At 51.4% G+C, this 17,080-nt stretch overlaps 1 protein-coding gene across 1 annotated transcript in view; it reads right to left on the bottom strand.

The window, feature by feature from the left end:
- Positions 1–547: 547 nt before the first annotated feature.
- cr1 (complement C3b/C4b receptor 1 (Knops blood group)) overlaps positions 548–17,080 on the bottom strand; it is a 791,565-nt gene continuing 775,032 nt past the window's right edge. Inside the window, exons 35-41 of the mRNA XM_033042238.1 lie at positions 14,558–14,734; positions 11,698–11,874; positions 6,882–7,058; positions 4,597–4,773; positions 1,733–1,786; positions 1,165–1,258; positions 548–584 (exon numbers count right to left, since the gene is read on the bottom strand). Of these exons, the coding sequence (XP_032898129.1) occupies positions 548–584; positions 1,165–1,258; positions 1,733–1,786; positions 4,597–4,773; positions 6,882–7,058; positions 11,698–11,874; positions 14,558–14,734 (893 nt within the window). The remainder of the gene's footprint in view (positions 585–1,164; positions 1,259–1,732; positions 1,787–4,596; positions 4,774–6,881; positions 7,059–11,697; positions 11,875–14,557; positions 14,735–17,080) is intronic.

Here is a 17,080-nt window from a genome sequence, read left to right as displayed (position 1 = left end):
ATCTTTGCTTCCTGTTCCAAGCCCATAGGATCTAAATAGAGAGAAAAATGATCAAACTAATGGCAATGTAGAATGTAGTGAACACTTAAACTTGTCAAACTCCGTGACAAAGATTAGTGATGCGATGTCTCTCGGCAGCTTTGTATCGGAGGGATGTACGGGGGAATCTCAGGGTCCAAGTCCATAACTCCACACCTTTCAACCTAATGGGCTGACCAGAACTGCACTCCAATGTCCTATAAAGCTGCATCATGACGACCCCAGCTGTGGAGCGGGCCGGTATACAGCTGTGGGGACCGGTGTCCAGATGTGGCGAGGCCGGTGTCCAGATGTGGCGAGGCCGGTATCCAGCTGTGGGGGCTGGTGTCCAAATGTGCAGGGGCCGTAGCCATTTGTGGCCCATATCCAGCTGTGGGGACAGAGAGTATCCAGCTGTGGGGAGGGGGGTATCCAAATGTAGGAGTGGGGTGATGTCCAACTGTGGGGAGGGGCCGTATCCAGCTGTGGGAGGGTGCGATGTACAGCTGTGGGGCACACCTGCATTCAGCTACAGACTCATTAGTCCAGATGTGCGGCTGGTCCAGCTGTGGAACATAAACACTGGAAACACAGCGTCACATCAAGGATCCAGTGACTCCACACTGGGGACGGGGAATCAGAATGTTTGACCAATATTTTCCTGAAGAATATTTAATCTTGAGGTGTATAGGTTGTAATTCCCGACTTCCCGCTAAAATCCTCCCCCCCCCCCCATCCTCCGCCAGTGACCAGTGGGATCGTATTGGATTTTAGTTTAGTTTAGTTTAGAGATACAGCGCGGAAACAGGCCCTTCAGCCCACTGAGTCCGCACCGACCAGCGATCCCCGCACATTAACACTATCCTACACACACACTGGGGACAATTTACATTTTATACCAAGCCAATTAATCTACAAACCTGTCCGTCTTTGGAGTGTGGGAGGAAACCGAAGATCTTGGAGAAAACCCACGCAGGTCACGGGGAGAACGTACAAACTCCGTACAGACAGCACCGTAGTCGGGATGGAACCCGGGTCTCTGGCGCTGTGAGGCAGCAGCTCTACCCGCTGCGCCACCACCGTGCCTCTTTACCGAGTTTACAAACATACTGACGAGAAACGCAAGGACAGAAATATATTTCTTACCCTGTTTTCCGATTGTAGATGAAGGCACCGAGGGCAACGAGGCCTGTGGCAACGGCGGCAACAACACCGATGACGACACCACCAATGATCGCTGCTACAGAAACAAAATGATGAGGGTTAGTGAGGGAGGAACCTTCCTTCAGGCCACTGAGCCAAGGGCAAGGTGATTATACCTCAACTTCCAGAGTTGAGTGAATGAATTAAAGGTACAGCACGGAAACAGGCCCTTCAGCCCAACAAGCCAATTAACCAACAAACCCGCACGTCTTTAGAGTGTTGGAGGAAACCGGAGCACCCGGAGTAAGCCCACACAGGTCACGGGGAGAACGTGCAAACTCCGTACAGACAGCGCCTGTAGTCGGGATGGAACCCGGGTCTCTGGTGCCGTGAGGCAGCAGCTCTACCTGCTGCACCAGTGTTGCATTCTTCCCACCTGGTGTTCCATCACAGCTCTGAACTGCCCCTTGCGCATGGCTGAAGTGTGTCCATGTGGGTGGGGTGTGAGGGGTGGGGGGCGGGGTGGAGGGAGTGAGGATCTGTGTACGACTCGCTTAGGACGGGCTCTTACCTTTATGTCCAGTTGTGGTTTTGGTCTGGTGGCCACTTCGCCCAACGATGCTCTCTAGATGGTGAATGGCAAGAGTTAGTGGTTCGATTACTCTCTCTGACATGATTAGACACAGCCCCAAATCCCACACAAAGTCAAGTCCACTTTGGGGCAAAACAGAGACTGTCCCGATCCTACACTTGGACAGGCTCCAACCTTGAGGTGTCCCAGCTACCTGGAGATCGCAGCTGGGACAAGGTCTACTGTGGCCACCCTCACTGTGGTGGCCGTTCTCTCCACCCTTGTAGCCACACGAAGACCGAGCCAATCATGCCCTGGGAATATGAACACAGAGCAGGCGACCATTCGGCCCATCAATCACATGCTGACCCATCCAACGCTGACCACACTATTCTGAAGCTTCTGCTCTCTCCCCCCCCCCGGCCACTACATTCCCTCTCAATGACGGCCTGTCTGTCTATGACTAACTAGGTCATAAGCAATAGGGGTAGAATTAGGCCATTTGGCCCATCAAGTCTACTCCACCAATCAAATCTCTCCCTCCAACCCCATTCTCCTGCCTTCTCCCCATAACCTCTGACACCCGTACTAATCAAGAATCTATCTATCTCTGCCTTAAAAATATCCACTGACTTGGCCTCCACACCCTTTTGTGGCAAAGAATTCCAGATTCACCACCCCTTGACTAAATAAATATCTTCTCATCTCCTTCCTAAAGGAATGTACTTTAATTCTGAGGCTGTGACCTCTAGTCGTAGACTAGTGGAAACATCCTCTCCACATCCACTCTATCCAGGGCTTTCATTATTCTGTAAGTTTCAATGAGGTCCCCCTCATCCTTCTAAACTCCAGCGAGTTCATGTCACCGGGTCCATTTCACAAACATCTTCGGGCACTGTCTGTCCTCTCCTCAAACTAATTCCCCAGCCTTCTCCCCTTGTTCATCAGTCACTGAAAGTAAGCATGCAGGTACAGCAGGCAGTGAAGAAAGCAAATGGCATGTTGCCTTTCATATCGAGAGGATTTGAGTATACGAGCAAGGAGGTCCTACTGCAGTTGTACAGGGCCTGGTGAGACCACACCTGGAGTATTGTATTTTGTTTTGGTCTCCTAATCTGTGGAAGGACATTCTTGCAATTGAGGGAGTGCAGTGTAGGTTCACCAGGTTAATTCCCGGGATGGCGGAACTGACATATGATGAAAGAATGGATCGACTGGGCTTGTATTCACTGGGATTTATAAGTTTGAGAGGGGAGCTTATAGAAACATATAACATTCTTAAGGGATTGGACAGGCTAGATGCAGGAAAAATGTTCCTGATGTTGGGGGAAGTCCAGAAACAGGGGTCACAGTTTAAGAATAAGGGGTTGGCCATTTAGGATTAAGATGAGGAAAAACATTTTCACCCAGAGTTGTGAATCTGTGGAATTCTCTGTCACAGAAGGCAGTGGAGGCCAATTCACTGGATGTGTTCAAGAGAGAGTTAGATTTAGCTCTTAGGGCTAATGGAATCAAGGAATATGGGGAGAAGGCAGGAGCGGGGTACTGATGTTGGATGATCAGCCATGATCGTATTGAATGGCGGTGCTGGCTCGAAGGGCTGAATGGCCAACTCATCCAACTCAGTATCCTGTACCTGCCTTCTCTCCATACCCCCTGATCCCTTTAGCTATAAGGGCCACATCTAACTCCTTCTTAAATACAGCCAATGAACTGGCCTCAACTAACTTCTGCGGCAGAGAATTCCAGAGATTCACCACTCTCTGTGTGAAAAAAGTTTTCCTCATCTCGGTCCTAAAAGATTTCCCCCTTATCCTTAAACTGTGACCCCTTGTTCTGGACTTCCCCAACATCGGGAACAATCTTCCTGCATCTAGCCTGTCCAACCCCTTAAGAATTTTGTAAGTTTCTATAAGATCCCCCCTCAATCTTCTAAATTCTAGCGAGTACAAACCGAGTCTATCCAGTCTTTCTTCATATGAAAGACTGCCGTGATTGAATGGCGGAGTAGACGATGGGCCGAATGGCCTAATTCTTCTCCTATCATTTATGACCTTATGAACCCTCTGTCTTACAGTAATACGGTGTGACCCTCCACAACCAGTGGCCAATGGCACTGTGAGGCCGCGAGGAGAGGGGACGTACTCCTGCGCCTCTTTTCTTTGTTTCAATGTCTCTATGTTTCTATAACCCCTGACACCTACATCCACACACACACCCACACACTACACACCCAGGGGGGGGGGGGGTAGAAGAGGGGGGATGGGGTAGAAGTTGCGGGTTTCACCGCCATCCCTGGCCGTCGTCCCGCACAACAGCAGGAACTGCGTTCCATCACAGCCCGCATCGTTTGTAAAGCGGATGTAGCCTGGGACTGGGAGAGGGAGAGGAAAGGAGAGGGGGGGGGGAGAGGGGGGGGGAGGGGGGGGGGGAGAGGGGGGGGTGAGAGAGGGGGGGAGAGAGGGGGGGAGAGAGAGGGGGAGAGAGAGGGGGGGGAGAGGGGGGGGAGAGAGGGGGGGGGGAGAGAGGGGGGGGAGAGAGGGGGGGGGAGAGAGGGGGGGTGAGAGAGGGGGAGGTGAGAGAGGGGGGGGGTGAGAGAGGGGGGGGGGTGAGAGAGGGGGGGTGAGAGAGGGGGGGGGGAGAGAGAGGGGGGGGGAGAGAGGGGGGGGGAGAGAGGGGGGGGGGAGAGAGGGGGGGGGAGAGGGGAGAGGAGAGGGAAGCAAGGTTGTCAGATAGGGGCCAGAGAGGGGGGGTGAGGGGGAGAGAGAGGGCTGAGAGGGAGGGGCAGCAGGTTCGGGAGAGCGGGGGCAGCAGATAGGCCGAAGGGCCGGTTTCTGTGCCATTACACGCTATGTTTCTATCACCTGTACAGTTGGGGGCGGGGTGGCTCCAGTGCCCAGTGTCGGTGCAGGTAATGGTTCTTTCTCCAGTCAAGGTGTAGCCCCGATCACAGGAATAATCGGCCTGTTGGCCGTACGTCCCCTCTCCTCGCGGCCACACATCGCCATTGGCCACTGGTTGTGGATAGCCACACCGTGTTACTGTAAGACAGAGACACAAACCTGTCACACCCGTGGTAAAGGGGCAGTATTCCTCCTTGCCACCTTCCCCTCAGCTAACAATGAACCATTCTACATTTCCCTTCAGCTTCGCCCCCTTTGATCTGTCACCACCTCCCCTCCCCTGGTCCCGGTGACAGGAATGTCCAGTGGTCACTCACTTTGACACCGAGTGTTGAGCTCGGTCCATCCCTCGTTCGTGCAGTTTATCCGTGAACTGCCAGACAGCTCGTAGCTGGAAGAACAAACAGGTGGACACAGAAATGTCCCGTTTATATAAAAATATATTCACTGAGTCACACAGCCCGGAAACAGCCCAACCCTTCCATGCCGACCAACATGTCCCATCTACACTAGTCCCATTTGCCCCCATTTAGCCCAAATCCATCCAACCCTCTCCTATCTATGTACCCGTCCAAATGTCCTTCACATGTTGTGATAGTCCCTGCCTCTACTGCCATGTTGTATGAAGGGCCAATCCCATGTGAAGAGTCTGTACTGTAACATGGTGTGCTGGTGAATTACTGCTTACCCTTTATTGCAGCGGTAAAAGAGCCATTTGTCAAAGCTGTAGTTGTTCCCGGTGTGGATCCCGTTCTCCAGTCTTGGTGGTTCACCACAATCTACAGCTGCAGAAAACACAAACACACACACCCCATTCACTTCACCCACACTCATGTGATTAGTTCCTACTCCTTTCCCATTTTAACTGTTTTATCCATTCTCACATGTAGGCCTGCCCAACGCACAAATAACTTGCAGAATGTATTCCTTTTCTCCAGTGATGGCGCTGAGTTACTCCAGCTTTTTGACGAGACCAAGCGCAGGCTCAGAGATTTCCTCAGTCTTTCTAAACCGACCTGATTTCCCAGTTGCTAAACACTTTAACTCCCCCTCCCATTCCCACACTGACCTTTCTGTCCTGGGCCTCATCCATTGTCAGAGTGAGGCGCAGCGCAAATTGGTTTTACACCACCCCTTATTCCCCCCCCCCCCCCCCCACCCAATGAGTTCCACAGATTAACTACCCTCTTACAACACAGATGAACTACCCTCTCGGGACGACAGATGGCACAATGGGCTAAGTGTTCGGCTGGCGACCGGAAGGTGGCCGGTTCGAATCCCGCTTGGAGTGCATACTGTCGTTGTGTCCTTGGGCAAGACACTTCACCCACCTTTGCCTGTGTGTGAATGTGTGTGAATGTGTGTGAGTGATTGGTGGTGGTCGGAGGGGCCGTAAGCGCAGAATGGCAGCCACGCTTCTGTCAGTCTGCCCCAGGGCAGCTGTGGCTACAGAAGTAGCTTACCACCACCGAGTGTGACTGAGGAGTGAATGAATAATGCGATGTAAAGCGCCTTGAGTATTAGAAAGGCGCTATATAAATCCCATCCATTATTATTATTATTATTACAAAAGAAGTTCCTCCTCATCCCCTATCTAAAAGAGCGCCCTTTAATTCTGAGGCTATGATCTCTAATCCTAGACTCTCCCACCAGTGGAAACATCCTCTCCACATCCACTCTATCCAGGCCTTTCATAATTCGGTTCATTTCACTCAGGTCCCTCCTCAGTGACGGTTACAGGCATCTCTCCATACACATGTGCCGACTCTAGGATAGGCTCATGGATGTACAGGGAATGGAGGGATATGGATCTGATGCATTAGTTATCATCACAGTCGGCACAGACATTGTGGGTTGCAGACCCTGTACTTGAGCCATGTTCCATTTTAATAGGGCATTGCTTTATGGTGACCAGTGCTTTCAAGTAGATGTGAGTGCAGGATTTCCATGTGGGAGGGGGCAGTTATAGGGATCACGTTGCCTGGGGAGGTGGAAGGGCAGCTTCAATGACCGTATAAAAGGCATTTTGACAGGTGCTTGGATGAGAAAGGGCTACGGGCATTAGGCAGGCACATGGGATTAGAGTAGATGGACATCATGGTCGGCACAGAATCAATGGGCCGAAGGGCCTGTTTCCATGCTGTATCCCTAAAGTCTAATGTCTAGTAGACAGGCATCATGGTTGGGGCAGACGAGATGGGCCGAAGGGCCGGTTTCTGTGCCATTACACACTATGCTTCTATCACCTGTACAGTTGGGGGCGGGGTGGCTCCAGTGCCCAGTGTCGGTGCAGGTAATGGTTGCTTCTCCAGTCAAGGTGTAGCCCCGATCACAGGAATAATCGGCCTGTTGTCCGTACGTCCCCTCTCCTCGCGGCCTCACAGTGCCATTGGCCACTGGTTGTGGAGGGTCACACCGTATTACTGTAAGACAGAGGGTTCATAAGGTCATGAATGATAGGAGAAGAATTAGGCCATTCGGCCCATCGTCTACTCCGCCATTCAATCACGGCAGTCTTTCATATGAAGAAAGACTGGATAGACTCGGTTTGTACTCGCTAGAATTTAGAAGATTGAGGGGGGATCTTATAGAAACTTACAAAATTCTTAAGGGGTTGGACAGGCTAGATGCAGGAAGATTGTTCCCGATGTTGGGGAAGTCCAGAACAAGGGGTCACAGTTTAAGGATAAGGGGGAAATCTTTTAGGACCGAGATGAGGAAAACTTTTTTCGCACAGAGAATGGTGAATCTCTGGAATTCTCTGCCGCAGAAGTTAGTTGAGGCCAGTTCATTGGCTGTATTTAAGAGGGAGTTAGATGTGGCCCTTATAGCTAAAGGGATCAGGGGGTATGGAGAGAAGGCAGGTACAGGATACTGAGTTGGATGATCAGCCATGATCATATTGAATGGCGGTGCAGGCTACGAATGGCCGAATGGCCTACTCCTGAACCTATTTTCTATGTTTCTATGTATCCCGCTCTCTCAACCCAATTCTCCTGCCTTCTCCCCATATCCCCTGATACGCGCACTAATCAAGAATCTGTCTACCTCTGCCTTAAAAATACCCAATGACGAGACTAGACCAGGCTCACTAACCCATTACAGGAAGGATGTGGAGGCTTTGGAAAGGGTGCAGAGTAGGTTGATAAGAACGGTGCCTGGATTAGGGGCTGTTAGCGACAGGGAGAGTTTGCACACATCAGCATTGTTTTCACAAATTCACAAATTATAGTAGAATCAGGCCATTCGGCCCATCGAGTCTACTCCGCCATCCAATCATGGCTGATCTCTGCCTCCTAATCCCATTTTCCTGCCTTCTTCCCATAACCCTCAACACCCGTTCTAATCAACAATTTGTCTATCTCCGCCTTAGAAATATCCACTGCCTTGGCCTCCACATTCGTCTGTGGCAATGAGTTCCACAGATTCACCACCCTCTGAATAAAGAAATTCCTCCACAACCGCTTCCTACAAGAACGTCCTTTAATGTTGAGGCTGTGACCTCTGGTCCTAGACTCTCCCACCAGTGGAAACATCTTCTCCACATCCACTCTATCTATGGTTCTCATTATTCTAAAAGGGGCCTGTCCCACTTAGGCCATTTTTTTGGCGACTCGACCCTGTCTACAACAACCTACCACCTAGTGGACATCAAGCTACGGCAAGCTACCGACAACCGGCGACCCATTAGGACGTCCACCTACGACCACACCTACGACAACCTACGTCCACCCGCGACAAGCTACGTCCCTGTCGGCGACAACTGAAGACAATTCAGTCGCCGGTACCGGTCGCCGGTTGATGTAGGTAGTCACCAATGGACTTCACCAAAGTCAGCACCGGCAACAACCTACGTCACCTGGCGACAACCTACGACAACACCTACGTCAGGAGAAGTCAAGCTACGCTTATTGGGGTCAAGCCAACTGTCGCCGAAAATGTTTGAACATTTCAAAATCCAGCGGCGACCAGAAAGACGCTACGACTCTTTGGGCGACTGAGGAGACGATTCACGACCGTACAGGCGACACCCCGTTGACCATGTGGCCACAGTCTAGTCGCCTGTAGTCGCCTATAAAAATCGCCTAAGTGGGACAGGCCCTTTAGTTTCAATGAGGTCCCCCCTCAACCTTCTAAACTTCAGCGATTACAGGCCCAGTGCCGACAAATGCTCATCATGTGCTAACCCACTCAATCCTGGAATCATTCTTGTAAACCTCCTCTGGACCCTCTCCAGAACCAGCACATCCTTCCTCAGATATGGGGCCCACATTTGCTCACATTGCTCCAAATGTGACCTGACCAGCGCCTCAGCATTACATCCCTGTTTGTGGCCGGGGGGGGGGGACTCGATGGGCCGAAGGGCCTGTTACGTGCTGTGTCTCCAAGGTCTAATGTCTAGTAGATAGGCATTATGGTTGGGGCGGAGGAGATGGGCCGAAGGGCCTGTTTCTGTGCAATTACACACTATGCTTCTAAAGTCAATGTCAATGTCAAAGTCAATTTTATTCGTCACATAGAAAAATAGAAAATAGGTGCAGGAGGAGGCCATTCGGCCCTTCGAGCCAGCACCGCCATTCATTGTGATCATGCTGATCGTCCCCAATCAATAACCCGTGCCCGCCTTCTCCCCATATCCCTTGACTCCACTAGCCCCTAGAGCTCTATCTAACTCTCTCTTAAATCCATCCAGTGACTTGGCCTCCACTGCCCTCTGTGGCAGGGAATTCCTCAAATTCACAACTCTCTGGGTGAAAATGTTTTTTCTCACCTCAGTCTTAAATGGCCTCCCCTTTATTCTAAATGTGGCACCTGGTTATAATTTTTACGAGATTGATCCATGGGATGGCGGGACTGTCATATGAGGAAAGATTGAAAAGACTAGGCTTGTATTCACTGGAGTTTAGAAAGATGTGGGTGCATCTTATAGAAACATATAAAATTATAAAAGGACTGGACAAGCTAGATGCAGGAAAAATGTTCCCAATGTTGGGCGAGTCTTAGAATAAAGGGGAGACCATTTAAGACTGAGGTGAGAAAAAACTTTTTCTCCCAGAGAGTTGTGAATTTATGGAATTCCCTGCCACAGAGGGCAGTGGAGGCCAAGTCACTGGATGGATTTAAGAGAGTGTTAGATAGAGCTCTAGGGGCTAGTGGGGTCAAAGGATATGGGGAGAAGGCAGGCACGGGTTATTGATAGGGGACGATCAGCCATGTTCACAATGAATGGCGGTGCTGGCTCGAAGGGCCGAATGGCCTCCTCCTGCAGCTATTTTCTATGTTTCAAGTGTGTGAACAGGGTTTTCGATGGTCGGTGCAGACTCGGTGGGGCCGAAGGGCTTGTTTCTATGCAGAGTAAAATGCACAGTAGCGTATAGTAATGCAGAGTGACATTTTTGGTTGTAATTTAGAAACTTAGAGAATCTTCGTCAAGTGTTTAAGAACCCTCTCCATCATCAGGAATGTTTTTATTTTAAATCACATTTATTCTCTGGCAGCAGCTGTTCCTCCCTCAAATTTGTTTTGAGTCAACCTTCAAATGTATATGTTGAACAAAAATACTAAGCAACTAAATATCTTTAGTTTCAGTGGCGCAGCGGGTAGAGCTGCTGCCTCACATCGCCACAGAGCCGGCTTCCTGTTTGCCAACCAATTTTCTATCCATGTCAACACCCTACCCCCAAGACCATGTGCTCTAATTTTAGTCACCAGTCTCCCGTGCGGGACCTTATCAAAGGCTTTCTGAAAGTCACTACATCCACTGGCTCCCCTTCATCCATTTTACTTGTCACATCCTCAAGTAATTCCAGAAGATTAGTCAATATCTGAAGAAGGGTCTTGGCATTCCTTGAAACGTCACCTATTCCTTTTCTCCAGTGATGGCGCTGAGTTACTCCAGCTTTTTGACGAGACCAAGCGCAGGCTCAGAGATTTCCTCAGTCTTTCTAAACCTATCTGATCTCCCGGTTGCTAAACACTTTAACTCCCCCTCTCATTCCCACACTGACCTTTCTGTCCTGGGCCTCCTCCATTGTCAGAGTGAGGCCCAGCGCAAATCGGAGGAACAGCAACTCATATTTCGCTAGGGCAGCTTACACCCCAGCGGTATGAACATTGACTTCTCTAACTTCAAGTAGCCCTTGCTTTCACTCTCTCTCCATCCCTCCCCCATCCTTGTTCTCCGACTAGTTCCACTGTCCTCCTGATTAGTTTTACTGTTATATTCCTCGTTGTCACCTTCCCCTCAGCTGACAATGAACCATTCTCCAATTTCCTCGAGCTACGCCCCCTTTGATCTCTGTTTTCACACCTTACTCCCTCTCCCCTGACTCTCAGTCTGAAGAAGGGTTTCGACCCGAAACGTCACCCATTCCTTTTCTCCAGAGATGCTGCCTGTCCCGCTGAGTTACTCCAGCATTTTGTGTCTAACTTCGGTTTAAACCAGCACCTGCAGTTCCTTCCTACATATTCTGATGCAATATCTTACAGTCATGAGCAGAGCTGTTCCCAAACCAAGCTGTGATGTAGCTGTGAGAATGACATTGCTGCTTTGTGCCAAGACAGACTGTGGGGAGCGGTGCCATTTGGACAAGTCCCCCACCCCCACCCCCACTACTTCCCCCACCTCCTCCCCTCTCCCCACTTTAACGCTTATCTTCAGCGGGCAGGAGGGTTGGGGGGGTCATGTGGAGTTTACAGTCCCATCTCACCCGCCCTGTAACCGCACCCTCCCCGTGTGTGTGGGCCAGAGATCCTCACCACCCCCCCCTCCATTTTCCCCCGCCCCCCCCGGGGGGGACATGACGGCGCAGCCGGCGAGAGGAGATGATGAGGAGAAGAACAAACAACATTGACCAGACTTGGACAGCGGGGAACGGGGAGGAGGGGGGGGGTCTCACCGTCGTCCCGCACAACAGCAGCAACAGCCGCTCCATGACTGCCCGCGTCGTTGGTAAAGCGGGTGTAGCCCGGGACTGGGACAGGGAGAGGAGGGGGGGGGGGAGTGCACCAGATGGGCCGAAGGGCCGGTTTCTGTGCCATTACACGCTATGTTTCTATCACCTGTACAGTTGGGGGCGGGGTGGCTCCAGTGCCCAGTGTCGGTGCAGTTAATGGTTCTTTCTCCAGTCAAGGTGTAGCCCCGATCACAGGAATAATCGACCTGTTGTCCGTACGTCCCCTCTCCTCGCGGCCACACATCGCCATTGGCCACTGGTTGTGGATAGCCACACCGTGTTACTGTAAGACAGAGACACAAACCTGTCACACCCGTGGTAAAGGGACAGTATTCCTCCTTGCCACCTTCCCCTCAGCTAACAATGAACCATTCTACATTTCCCTTCAGCTTCGCCCCCTTTGATCTGTCACCACCTCCCCTCCCCCGGTCCCGGTGACAGGAATGTCCAGTGGTCACTCACTTTGACACCAAGTTTTGAGCTCGGTCCATCCCTCGTTCGTGCAGTTTATCCGTGAACTGCCAAACAGCTCGTAGCTGGAAGAACAAACAGGTGGACACAGAAATGTCCCGTTTATCTAAAAATATATTCACTGAATCACACAGCACGGAGATAGCCTGACCCTTTCATGCCGACCAACATGTCCCATCTACACTAGTCCCATTTGCCCCCATTTAGCCCAAATCCATCCAACCCTCTCCTATCTATGTACCCGTCCAAATGTCCTTCACATGTTGTGATAGTCCCTGCCTCTACTGCCATGTTGTATGAAGGGCCAATCCCATGTGAAGAGTCTGTATTGTAACATGGTGTGCTGGTGAATTACTGCTTACCCTTTATTGCAGCGGTAATAGAGCCATTTGTCAAAGCTGTAGTCGTTCCCAGTGTGGGTCCCGTTCTCTAGTCTTGGTGGTTCACCACAATCTACAGCTGCAGAAAACACAAACACACACACCCCATTCACTTCACCCACACTCATGTGATTAGTTACTACTCCTTTCCCATTTTAACTGTTTTATCCATTCTCACATGTAGGCCTGCCCAACGCACAAATAACTTGCAGAATGTATTCCTTTTCTCCAGTGATGGCGCTGAGTTACTCCAGCTTTTTGACGAGACCAAGCGCAGGCTCAGAGATTTCCTCAGTCTTTCTAAACCGACCTGATTTCCCAGTTGCTAAACACTTTAACTCCCCCTCCCATTCCCACACTGACCTTTCTGTCCTGGGCCTCATCCATTGTCAGAGTGAGGCGCAGCGCAAATTGGTTGAACAGCACCCCTTCTTCCCCCCCCCCCCCCAATGAGTTCCACAGATTAACTACCCTCTTACAAAAGAAGTTCCTCCTCATCCCCTATCTAAAAGAGTGCCCTTTAATTCTGAGGCTGTGACCTCTAATCCTAGACTCTCCCACCAGTGGAAACATCCTCTCCACATCCACTCTATCCAGGCCTTTCATAATTCAGTTCATTTCACTCACGTCCCTCCTCAGTGACGGTTACAGGCATCTCTCCATACACATGTGCCGACTCTAGGATAGGCTCATGGATGTACAGGGAATGGAGGGATATGGATCTGATGCATTAGTTATCATCACAGTCGGCACAGACATTGTGGGTTGCAGACCCTGTACTTGAGCCATGTTCCATTTTAATAGGGCATTGCTTTATGGTGACCAGTGCTTTCAAGTAGATGTGAGTGCAGGATTTCCATGTGGGAGGGGGCAGTTATAGGGATCACGTTACCTGGGGAGGTGGAAGGGCAGCTTCAATGACCGTATAAAAGGCATTTTGACAGGTGCTTGGATGAGAAAGGGCTACGGGCATTAGGCGGGCAGGTGGGATTAGAGTAGATGGACATCATGGTCGGCACAGAATCGATGGGCCGAAGGGCCTGTTTCCATGCTGTATCCCTAAAGTCTAATGTCTAGTAGACAGGCATCATGGTTGGGGCGGACGAGATGGGCCGAAGGGCCGGTTTCTGTGCCATTACACAGGGTTTCCTTTATTGTCATTCAGACCGAAGTCTGAACGAAATTTCGTGCCTGCAGTCATACATACAATACAATAAAAAAAACAACAATAAACACATATTAACATCCACCACAGTGAGTCCACATAGCACCTTCTCACTGTGATGGAGGCAAAAAGTCTTAGGGCTGCAGTCTCTTCCCTCCTCTTCTCTCTCTGCGCTGAGGCGATACCCCACCGGGCGATGTAGCAATCAGTCCCGCGGCTCAAACACCGCGGCCCCGGGGTGGTCGAAGCTGCCGTCCACCAGTCCTGCAGACGCAGCCGCTGGCCCGCGGCCGAACCCCGGACTCAGGTCACCGCCGCCAGAACACAGTCCCAGCCGCCGGAGCATCGTTCCAGCCCCGAGCCGGATCGCCCTCACGTGAGTGCCGTTACTGTCTCAGCCTCACGCCAGGCCGCCCCGACATGGGCGCCGCTCCTCCCTCGGGCTGGGCCGGGCCGCCCCGACATGGGCGCCGCTCCTCCCTCGGGCCGGGCAGCCCCGACATGGGCGCCGCTCCTCCCTTGGGCTGGTCCGTCCAAACATGGGCGCCGCTCCTCCCTTGGGCTGGGAGCGCCGCACCTCCCCGAGCTTGGCCACTCCGATGGGAGCACCGTTCCTTCCTCGGACCAGGCCGCCCCCCGGGAGCGTCACAGCCCCTCACGGAAGCCCTGTTCCAGCCCCGAGCCGGGCTGTCCTCACGAGAGCGAGCCCAGGGTGAGTCCTGGCGGGCTCTGCCTCCGGAGCCTCGAGGTCATCAGCTCCATTAGGCCTCAGCGCAGACGGAGGCAGAGAAGGGGAATACGACAAAAAAGTCGCATTCCCCCGCAGAGAGAGACAGCAAGCCCCGTTTCAACCCCCCACCCCCCCAAAACACAAACTAAAAAAACAAAAACAAACGGACTGCAGGTGAGCCGCTGCTGCCAGGGCAGCGCCGCCACTATGCTTCTATCACCTGTACAGTTGGGGGCGGGGTGGCTCCAGTGCCCAGTGTCGGTGCAGTAAATGGTTGCTTCTCCAGTCAAGGTGTAGCCCCGATCACAGGAATAATCGGCCTGTTGTCCGTACGTCCCCACTCCTCGCGGCCTCACAGTGCCATTGGCCACTGGTTGTGGAGGGTCACACCGTATTACTGTAAGACAGAGGGTTCATAAGGTCATAAATGATAGAAGGATTAGGCCATTCGGCCCATCGTCTACTCCACCATTCAATCACGGCAGTCTTTCATATGAAGAAAGACCGGATAGACTCGGTTTGTACTCGCTAGAATTTAGAAGATTGAGGGGGTATCTTATAGAAACTTACAAAATTCTTAAGGGGTTGGACAGGCTAGATGCAGGAAGATTGTTCCCGATGTTGGGGAAGTCCAGAACAAGGGGTCACAGTTTAAGGATAAGGGGGAAATCTTTTAGGACCGAGATGAGGAAAACCTTTTCACTCAGAGAGTGGTGAATCTCTGGAATTCTCTGCCGCAGAAGGTAGTTGAGGCCAGTTCATTGGCTGTATTTAATTGGGAGTTAGATGTGGCCCTTGTGGCTAAAGGGATCAGGGGGTATGGAGAGAAGGCAGGTACAGGATACTGAGTTGGATGATCAGCCATGATCATATTGAATGGCGGTGCAGGCTCGAAGGGCCGAATGGCCTACTCCTGCACCTATTTTCTACCCCATTCTCCTGCCTTCTCCCCATATCCCCTGATACCCGCACTAATCAAGAATCTGTCTACCTCTGCCTTAAAAATACCCAATGACGAGACTAGACCAGGCTCACTAACCCATTACAGGAAGGATGTGGAGGCTTTGGAATGGGTGCAGAGCAGGTTGATAAGAACGGTGCCTGGATTAGGGGCTGTTAGCGACAGGGAGAGTTTGCACACATCAGCATTGTTTTCACAAATTCACAAATTATAGTAGAATCAGGCCATTCGGCCCATCGAGTCTACTCCGCCATCCAATCATGGCTGATCTCTGCCTCCTAATCCCATTTTCCTGCCTTCTTCCCATAACCCTCGACACCCGTTCTAATCAACAATTTGTCTATCTCCGCCTTAGAAATATCCACTGCCTTGGCCTCCACATCCGTCTGTGGCAATGAGTTCCACAGATTCACCACCCTCTCCCTAAAGAATTTCCTCCACAACCACTTCCTACAAGAACGTCCTTTAATTTTGAGGCTGTGACCTCTGGTCCTAGACTCTCCCACCAGTGGAAACATCTTCTCCACATCCACTCTATCTATGGTTCTCATTATTCTAAAAGGGGCCTGTCCCACTTAGGCCATTTTTTCGGTGACTCGACCCTGTCTACAACAACCTACCACCTAGTGGACATCAAGCTACGGCAAGCTACCGACAACCGGCGACCCATTAGGACGTCCACCTACGACCACACCTACGACAACCTACGTCCACCCGCGACAAGCTACGTCCCTGTCGGCGACAACTGAAGACAATTCAGTCGCCGGTACCTGTCGCCGGTTGATGTAGGTAGTCACCAATGGACTTCACCAAAGTCAGCACCGGCAACAACCTACGTCACCTGGCGACAACCTACGACAACACCTACGTCAGGAGAAGTCAAGCTACGCTCATTGGGGTCAAGCCAACTGTCGCCGAAAATGTTTGAACATTTCAAAATCCAGCGGCGACCAGAAAGACGCTACGACTCTTTGGGCGACTGAGGAGACGATTCACGACCGTACAGGCGACACCCCGTTGACCATGTGGCCACAGTCTAGTCGCCTGTAGTCGCCTATAAAAATCGCCTAAGTGGGACAGGCCCTTTAGTTTCAATGAGGTCCCCCCTCAACCTTCTAAACTTCAGCGATTACAGGCCCAGTGCCGACAAATGCTCATCATGTGCTAACCCACTCAATCCTGGAATCATTCTTGTAAACATCCTCTGGACCCTCTCCAGAACCAGCACATCCTTCCTCAGATATGGGGCCCACATTTGCTCACATTGCTCCAAATGTGACCTGACCAGCGCCTCAGCATTACATCCCTGTTTGTGGCCGGGGGGGGGGGACTCGATGGGCCAAAGGGCCTGTTCCGTGCTGTGTCTCCAAGGTCTAATGTCTAGTAGATAGGCATCATGGTTGGGGCGGAGGAGATGGGCCGAAGGGCCTGTTTCTGTGCAATTACACACTATGCTTCTAAAGTCAATGTCAATGTTAAAGTCAATTTTATTCGTCAGCACCGTTATTCATTGTGATCATGCTGATCGTCCCCAATCAATAACCCGTGCCTGCCTTCTCCCCATATACCTTGACACCATCAGCCCCTAGAGCTCTATCTAACTCTCTGTTAGATCCATCCAGTGATTTGGCCTCCACTGCCCTCTGTGGCAGGGAATTCCACAAATTCACAACTCTCTGGGTGAAAATGTTTTTTCTCACCTCTTACAGTCTTAATGGCCTCCCCTTTATTCTAAATGTGGCCCCTGGTTCTGGACTCACCCAACATTGGGAACATTTTTCC

Source organism: Amblyraja radiata, chromosome 24 (assembly GCF_010909765.2).
Source record: "Amblyraja radiata isolate CabotCenter1 chromosome 24, sAmbRad1.1.pri, whole genome shotgun sequence".
In the NCBI taxonomy this organism is placed as follows: Eukaryota; Metazoa; Chordata; class Chondrichthyes; order Rajiformes; family Rajidae; genus Amblyraja; species Amblyraja radiata.
This window is presented reverse-complemented; position numbering and strand designations above follow the sequence as displayed.